This window comes from Vespa crabro, chromosome 13, assembly GCF_910589235.1.
Source record: "Vespa crabro chromosome 13, iyVesCrab1.2, whole genome shotgun sequence".
In the NCBI taxonomy this organism is placed as follows: Eukaryota; Metazoa; Arthropoda; class Insecta; order Hymenoptera; family Vespidae; genus Vespa; species Vespa crabro.
In genome coordinates, this window is record NC_060967.1 from 1,285,001 (window position 1) to 1,294,398 (window position 9,398).

Sequence of the window (9,398 nt, forward strand, 5' to 3'; positions counted from 1 at the left end):
GTTGTTGTTATTGTTGTTATTGTTGCTGTTGTTCTTGTTTTTCATTTTTTTCCTCATTTTTTCTTCCTTTTATTTTTCTTTCTCTTTTTATTCTTTTCTTTCGTCTTTCTCTCTTTCATTCTTTCTTTTAATCATATTCAAACTCATTAACCCCTCGACAATAGGAAAATAAAATTGTACGCCGTGTAATTTTATTCGCTCTATTAATTTTTATACGAGGCTAATGGTCGAACGAAAAAAAAAAAAAAAAGAAAAGAAAAAAGAAAGAAAAACGGTAATCATTTTCATTTTTGAAAAACGTCGTTAGGAAGGAGTGATAAGGTATATAAAAAAAAAAAATAAAAGAAAAAAAAATGGATAAGTGCTTGTTATCGTTTTGTTAATGTTATTCATTCAGGAAGTTCGAAAAGAACGTTTGAAATTTATGAGAGACAACGTAGGTATTTAAAGATTCTTTTCTTTTATATTAAACTTTAAAAGTCTCTTCTATAATCTAGATATAATTTCTCCCATTTTTTTTTTCACTTCTTCTTTTTATTTTCCTTCCTTCCTTCTCCCACTTTACTTCTTCTTCTTCTTCTTCTTTTTCTTCCTTTTTTTTTTTTTTTTTTATTTATTTTTCTCTCCTTCCTCTTCATTTATTCCCCTTGTGACACTGATCTATTTAACTACGTTTAGAAATTCCAATACATCGAGCGTGAGGATAAAAATGCGCTTAGGATTTTTCTTTAGTGTATAAATTTTCATGGCATTAGCAAAAAAAAGAAAGAAAGAAAGAAAGAAAGAAAGAAAGAAAGAAAGAAAATGAGGAGAAAAAGTAAAAAAAAAGAAAAAAAAAAAAGGAAGAAAAAAAGAAAAAACAGACGCTTAGTATACTCTAAGTGGAATTATGCTTTTGAGATCTATAAAAATAAACGTTATCAAGATCGCGAATTATGATCTATCTCGGTAATGCAATTAACTGCGTTCCGTTATGGAAATTCACTCGAGCGATATGAAAAGCATCTACGTATGTACATAACCATATATGTACGTACATACATATATTTATATATGTATGTATGTATGTATATAGATATACATACGTATATGCATACATTTCAATTGACGTTTCTGAGGACATTGATAAACTTAATGATTTCTTTGCACGCATATAAAATAATAATAATAATTTCTGTTTCGTAGCCATTGTCCTTTATAATTGTATTGCAATTCGTCTTTTTTCTATCTTTTTTCCTTTCGTCATTTCAACTTTTACAGAATGTATATTTAATTGTCATTTTTCGAAACATTTCGCGAACGTGTATATAAAAAATAATCTTATACAAATAATCTTTAATATATAATTCTTATATATATATATATTTTTACGAAAACTAATAAAAAAAAAAAAAAAAAAAAAATAGAAAGAAAAATTAACTTCGACGTTCAAATAAACGAATTCTAATAAAATAAAGAAATGAAATGTTAATTAATATTCGTATAAAAGAATACGATATTTCTCTTTACGATGTCAAATGCAATTTAGCAGAAATGAATTTTTACGATTGAACATTGGTATACGATTCAATTGGCTATTGGTGCATATAGTCTTATGCGAATGGCCATTGGTACAACTCTTCGAGTTATATAAGCAATTCAATTAATAGAAGTATCGTGTTCTTGTAAAATCTCTAATATTTTCTTTTTCCTTTTTTCTTTTCTCTTTTTTTCTTTTCTTTTTTTTTTTTTGTTAATATCTCCGAGTGAATACATAGACGTACACGATTCTCCCAAAGAATATGCATTAAGGATATTTCGGTGTACTCGATTAAAGACCAAATATGATTATAATTAAAAACGAGAACGATCCTTAAAAATGTCCATGAGTATGTAATAAAATGTACATTAACGAGAATGATTTCTTAAATCAATTCAATTCAATTCAATTCAATTCAATTCAATTCAATTCAAATATCCTTTCGAGTAATATGATTATTTATTAAAAAATGTTCTTAAAATGAAAAAAAAAAAAATATATATATATATATACATATGTATAAATACATAGACACAACAATTTGCTTTATCCTTTCATTACTTTTTAATTAATTAATAATAATAATAATAATAATAAATGCTTGATTTTTATACTTATATAACCCGATCTACCTATAATCGATAAACAGATATATTTACTTGCAGCTAACTTTGTTCGGACTTTGTTTATTTCTCCAAAGCAAAAAAAAAGAGAACCAAAAAGAAAAAAAAAAAAACGAAAAAAAAAGAAAAGAAAAAGAAAAGAAAAAGAAAAGAAAGGAAAAGAAAAAAGAAAAAATAACAATTGAATTGCGTTAAACCAATGCAAACACGTGCATTATATAAATTTATTTTTAATAATGAAGGACGAAATGTGCATACATACGTAAATGGATATGGTATATAATTTCAACGTTATTCCAAATTTAAGATTTAATAACTCAACATGAACGGTTTTATCCTAAATATGTATGTACACGCATATATATATATATAGAGAGAGAGAGAGAGAAAGAGAGAGAGAGAAGATAATGTTTTGAAAATGATAAAATGTTGGTTATGGAATATGTAATAAGGAATATAGGATGTTTTATTTAATGATTTAAATCCGACTTGTACATTGCTTTCCCCCCTCCCTCCCCGCCTTCTCCATGATAATCGTCATGTTAAATAATTATTATCACAATGAACGCCTCCCCCCCCACTCTCCTCCACCTCCTCCCAATTAACTTCATACAATATTCGTTCGAAACATGTTCTTTTTTTCCCTTTTTTCTTTCTTCCTTTCTCTTTCATTCTTTTTCTTTCATTGCACTTGCATTGCCTACAATTAAGGAAAATAATCGCTCGTATATACATTTGAAATGTCCATTTGTTTCTTTTCTCTCTCTCTCTCTCTCTCTCTCTCTCTCTCTCTCTCTTTCTCTCTTCCTTTTCTCCTGTTTTCCGTAAATTATATTTAAAAAATGAAAAAGAACACGTAAAATTTTAATCATTATAAACGTTAACTCGTTTCCTTTTCTTTTGTTGCTTTTTTTTTGCCTTTCTTCTTTTTTTTTTCTTTGCCGTTCTATTTTTTATTTTTGTTTTTTCTTTTTCTTTTTTTTTTTTTCTTTTTTTTTTTTTTTTTTTTTCTTTTTTTGAAATATACCACTTTTTAATACAACTCATATTTTTTTAACTCATTTTTAATATACTCATATTAATTTTAATATACTGATATTAGTTATATCATATGAAGATATTAAGTAAATGTGTTCGCGATATAAAAAAAAAAGAAAATTAATTTTCTAGAAGCGGGGAGGGGCGGGAAGGGGAGGGGAGGGGAAATGCAGACGTGTTCACTCGGCGGATCACTTGAAATATAATTACAACTTCGTCGCCATAGTTAATGGTATTGCTCGAATGAAAACTGCATTCAGTACGGACTAGTAATTATGCGAGCATTGTTACATAAATGTTATGAGAGGTACACTAAAGAGAATTCTCTCTCTCTCTCTCTCTCTCTCTCTCTCTCTCTCTCTCTCTCTCTCCATCTATCTCTCTCTTTCTGTCTACCCTTTTTTTTTCGAACTTAACAACATTTTCTGTTGTTAACGCACGTATTTGTTTTCCTCATCAAAGTTTATTCGCGAATTTAATTTATTTCGCAGTTTAAAAGGAAATAAAAAAGAATAGAATGCTTAACGTTAATTTATTATTCATTAATGATTAAATTTTTTTTTTTTCTTTCCTTTTTATATATACATATATAATGGAAAAGTAATTAATTTTATTTATGATTTTTATTTATTTCCATTGATTACTTTTCTTTTTCCCTTTTTTTTTTCTTTGTTTTTTTTTTTTTTTTTCGTGTATTTGATTAACCATAGTCTTTTATTTGTAGTCGTTTATTTGAAGTCAACGACGATGATCGTTGTTGTAAATGCGCGAATAGAACTTGGCATCCAAAGCATGAACTTGTTTATCTATAATTATCTTTCGTAGGCGCCTATCATTATCCGTGTTTCCACTTTATTATACTATATTTAGCTTGTACGCCATATTTCTGCCTTTTATCTAGTTATGCACGAACAAATGTTATTAACGTTTTAACCATCATCATCATCATCATCATCATCATATCTCTCTCTCTCTCTCTCTCTCTCCCTTTATCAATCAATTTATCTTCGAGATCGATACTGTTAGATCTTACGTTTCAATTTACAATCTTTTACAAATTTACAATCGACTTAGTTACACAAAATATAACAATTGTAACAATAACAATAATAATAATAATAATAATAATAATAATAATAATAATGATGATGATGATGATGATGATGATGATGATGATAATAATGATGATGACGACTACAACGACGATGGTGATGATGATGATGATGATGATAATGATAATTGAATTACAATCGTTAGTTTCGATTGAATTGAATCGAATCGACGATAACGAAAACGTTTTGGGTAAGTTAGTTCTCTTTGATAGGAATCGATTGTTGTTCGATTATTGAAAGCAAAGCAACGCAAATCGTGATTGGATCTTTAATGATCGAAGAAGTTGTGTACCGATCGTCTCTATTCATCGACAAAGTTACATACGTTCATACATATGTACATATGTGAGTACATATGTACGTATATACGTAGACACATGTCTATTACACGTATGTTCTCTCTCTCTCTCTCTCTCTCTCTCTCTTTGTGTGTGTGTGTGTGTGTGTGTATATATATACGTCGTTATCGATGTACATCGAGTTCATACATATGTACGTCTAGTTATCGTCGTCGTCATAGTTGTCGTCGTTGTCGGACCCACGTTTAAATCACATTTGCTTTTATGAATTCGAAGATTCAATTTATACGGAACGAAATCGTTCGAGAATCAAATCGAATACGAAACCAATTGGTCGGGTTCTAACAATGATTTCGTCATTTATAATATCACACGTCGTTCATTTTTATTCTTTATTCTTTTGTTTTTTTTTTTTTTTTTTTTTTTTTTTTTTTTTTTTTTTTTTTTTTTTTTTTTTTAAAGAACAAAACCAATACCCATTATATTCGGTACATTAAAGCGATTAAATTTATCCGATTAAATAAAAGGATTACTATTTTTATATTAAAATTAAAGTATATCTATAGAACTCATTCATTTTTATCATTTTTAACTATATATATATATATATATATATATATATATATATATATATATATATATATAAGTAAAAAAATAAAAAAATAAAAAAATAAAAGGATCGAATAGATGTACGAAAGATTGAAAGATACAAAATTTCGAAGGATATACGTATGTATATGTATGACAAATGTTATTTCATTAATTCATAATTACACATTATCATTTTCTATTTTATATAGATTTAATTGAATTGAAAATATATATATATATATATATATATATATATATATGTATATGTATGTATATATAAATACACACACACACACATACACACACGTATATATATATATATACAAGTATGTGTACGTTGAAGAAGATATACTATCTTCTCTTAGAGAAGAGATGATATTCTAAGACGTGCTTTCTCGGTTTCTCTTGGCACGATAAGCTCAAAATCCCGGTCCAATTAAATGTGGATTGTATTACGGATAGGTAAGTAAGACCGATCGATAAAGGGCAATTCTTGCGAAACTATCTTAACTATAAATTCTCTCACTCTCTCTCTCTCTCTCTCTCTCTCTCTCGCTCTCTCTCTCTCTCGCTCTCTCTATTTCTCTTTCTCTTCATTTACCCTTTAAGTGCTGTACACGATACGGCTACTTTAAAAGCGTATATCGAGCGAGGCCTATGTCTTACTTTGCTTTTTTACAAGCTATTATTACGGTTAAATTTGTATTATCGATTGTTAAACTGATCGAATTGAATTTGTTAAAGGAAAAAAAAAAGAAAAAAAAAGAGAGAAAGAGAGAGAGAGAGAGAGATAGGGATAGAGAAAACGATCAACTGAGAATAACAAATACAAAATGAAAAGAAAAGAGACCTGTTTGCGTTTCGTTGTCGATGACAAAGAGCATCGTCAGTTATTTTGTGCATGCTATTGAATAAATGCATTTTATTCGAGTTTTTCTTTTCTTTTCTTTTTTTTGATCCTTTTCGGCATTAATGTCAATGATAACAAATATATATATATATATATATATATATATACATGTCATTTTGAGGAAATCGCATTATTACGTTTCTTTTTCATCGTTGCATACGATCGATCAGAGGATTTACTTTGTTCAGATTGTGGAGAAGGATAGCAGTGAGGGAGAGAAAGAAAGAAAAGAAATAATAATAATAATAATAATAATAATAATAATAATAATAATAATAGTAATAATAAAAACAAAAGAAAAGAAAGATAATAAAAAATGGACTATTAAATTATTTTAATCATTTTTGCATAGGATCGTTAATTCCCCGTATCGTATAATTTTTATCGAAGAATAAGAACTCTTTGTTTCTTTTTTTTTTTTTTTTTTTTTTTTTTTCATTCATTCATTTATTCATAACACGTCATTAAATTTCGATTCTTCATTCCTTTTCGTTCGTTCTTTTTTTTTTTCTTTCTTTTTTTTTTTTTTTTTTTTCATTCGATCTTTCCTTTTCTTTTTATTTTTTCCCCCACTCATCCTACAAATACGTCATTTCGTCGAAACAGAAGCAGTTACGTTTGAAACGCAATTCTTATCTACTTTATGTTCTATCCAATTTAGTAGGTTCTATCTAGACGCTAAAAAGGGAATCGGGACTTCATTAAAATTTATTTCAAGCACCGCGCATAAAGCTTTGTAAGTACTTATCTCGAGTATACGTCCTCACTTATAAGGAAAGAACGAGTTCCGAGTAAGTTCAAAAGAATGAGAGGAAATGAAGTCTAGCTATATCTTTTTTTTCTTTCTTTCTTTCTTTCTTTTTTCTTCTTTTTTCTTTTTTATGTCTTTTCATTCTTTTTTTTTTCTTATTTTTTCCTAGTGTTTTTCTTTTCTATCGTTAAACGTCAATTCCAATCCTCGATTTGATTACGTGTAAATAATTAATTAAGTATAATTAATGATTTGGAAATGATTATATGCAATAGTTCAACATAGATTTATAATATATATATATATATTAGGTTGGAAACTATGAAACGGGCGTTTTTGTTTAGTTATTTATTTTCATTCAACGCCCGTTTCATAGTCTCCAACCTAATGTATAAGTATTATGTTGGAAACTATAAAACGGGCGTTTTTGTTTAGTTATTTATTTTCATTAAACGTCCGTTTCATAGTTTCCAACCTAATATATATAATTTATATTCGTAAATATTATTACTAAAACTGTTTTATCATCCGTGGTAGAAAGTATTTTTATCGATGATCGTTAACGCGTACCGACATTTTCATTTCACTTATCGACAATTTTGTTATAATTTTATATAAATTAAAAAAAAAAAAGAAGAAAAAACCTGTTTTATCATACGTGGTATAATAATTATTGTCAATAAAATTAAGAAGATATTACAGATATGTTTATGTGTTTTCTTTATCGACATTCTTACTTTCGATCAATCGTAAAACATAACCTAATTGTTTTGAGAGGAAAGAGATACAGTATCAGGAGGATTAAATAACATATATAAACATGTCAGAAAATATAAAAGATAATGCATCCTTGGGGGAATTATTTGACAATGCATTTTTATTATTCAATAATATTAATAAAACGGATGAGCCAACGAATAGTCCGAAAGTACAGGTAATAAAAATAAATAAATATCTTATTCTAACCTCTTCTTTTGATTGTCATATGTAAAAAAACATTTACAGCTTGAAACAAAGTTTTTTATTATAAGTTTCTATACATTTGTTACTCGTATAGTCTGACATCAGGAAAGCAATGAATATGTTTGAAGATTTAACAAGATTCGTATCTCTAGTGGACATGTTCAGTGAAAATGAAACTATCGATGAAGTATCAACGGAACATCTCAAATATCTTCTATTGCCGGCTCTTCTTGGTACTCTCATCACTAAAATATGTGGTACTGATGACAGAATGCATCTCGTCAAAGTAGCAGAGATCTATTTCATTGATTTTCTAAAGAGAGTAAAAGCTTATGAGCTCACAGATATAAATATTCTTGAACCTAAATCAGAGGAAGATAATAATGGTACTTCTAATGACAGAGTAAAAAGTAATGCCGAGATGATTACGGAAATGGTAATATGTAATAATAATTAATAGTAATATTAAAGAAAATAATTTAAGTAATAATGTGTTGATAAATTTTTATATATTTCCATAGGTTTCTCGTAGAAATACAAAGCTACAAAGATATAAAGAACAGAAGGAATTGGAAACATGTTTAGATGTATTACAAAAAAATATGGATAATCCAAATATCGATGAAGATACTAAAAGAGAATACTTCATTACCCTTTTGAAATTATACATAAATCAAACAATTGAGGAATTGAGTTCGATAGCTGCTGAGAAACCTATTTTGGAGCATATGCAAAAAGTGGGACGTTCAGAGACAATGACATCTCATTCTTCGCAAAAATTTAAATCATCTAGTAATAAACTCCAACCAATTATTATTACTCGAAATGAGTTGCAAAAAAAAGTTTATGGCGCTGGATATCCTAGTCTTCCAGTATTAACAGTACAGGAATTTTATGAGCAAAGAGTTAAGGATGGAGAGTAAGTATCCAATTTTTCTATCTAAATAAAATTAAAATAATTTAAGCAAATATGAAAAATAAAAATAACTTAATTATTTTCTTTTCCAGTTGGCCTGATGCATCAGCACGTAATCAAATAAATTCTAAATGTATGCAAGATTTAGCAATTTGTGATAGTGATAATAATTCTCAAGAATTAGAAGATATACAAAAGGAAGAAAAGATAGAGAAGGATGATCCACAGCTTTTACAACAAAGCCGTGCAATGGATGAATATAAGGATATGCATCGTAGAGGATGGGGAAATCGTGCAAACAGAAGTTAAATTAACAATGATGTATCGATATTAATCACGAATAAATGAGCAGTAGAACCGAATTAAAAAAAAATGTTAAAATCCTTTACTAAACTGCTAATATAAATATATATATATATATATATATATATATATATATATATATATATATATATATATATATATATATATATAAATATTATAAATTATATTCTACGGTGTTATACAACTTTAAGTTAAATAATTATACATTAAACAATATAAATTGTAAAATATTGTATTATATTATACCGCAACTTATAATAATTAAGTATGTAACCTTACAATTAGCAAATACGATGTATATTCTATATATAAAAAAATTAAAGAGAAAATAAACGATTATTGTAAATTAAAA

The 9,398-nt window shown here is 27.3% G+C and overlaps 1 protein-coding gene across 2 annotated transcripts; it reads left to right on the plus strand.

Annotated features, from left to right (window-relative positions):
* Window positions 1–7,237: 7,237 nt before the first annotated feature.
* On the plus strand, window positions 7,238–9,398 carry LOC124428725 (immunoglobulin-binding protein 1). 2 transcript variants are annotated; one of them, XM_046973116.1, is made up of 4 exons: window positions 7,238–7,777; window positions 7,959–8,242; window positions 8,328–8,725; window positions 8,815–9,398. In XM_046973116.1, the coding sequence occupies exons 2-4, from the start codon at window positions 7,964–7,966 to the stop codon at window positions 9,029–9,031; spliced, it is 894 nt and encodes a 297-aa protein (XP_046829072.1). In that variant the 5' UTR covers window positions 7,238–7,777; window positions 7,959–7,963; the 3' UTR covers window positions 9,032–9,398. The 2 variants fall into 2 exon arrangements, with proteins under 2 accessions (XP_046829072.1, XP_046829071.1); XM_046973115.1 differs by having other exon boundaries at window positions 7,248–7,777; window positions 7,901–8,242.

What these genes read in the sequence shown, in the direction of transcription:
- LOC124428725 (XM_046973115.1), top strand. Translation starts at nt 7,664, where the DNA reads ATGTCAGAAAATATAAAAGATAATGCATCCTTGGGGGAATTATTTGAC. An exon ending in CCGAGATGATTACGGAAATG is followed by an intron (nt 8,243 to 8,327) that starts GTAATATGTAAT and finishes ATATTTCCATAG; the next exon opens with GTTTCTCGTAGAAATACAAA. An exon ending in CAAAGAGTTAAGGATGGAGA is followed by an intron (nt 8,726 to 8,814) that starts GTAAGTATCCAA and finishes TTTCTTTTCCAG; the next exon opens with TTGGCCTGATGCATCAGCAC.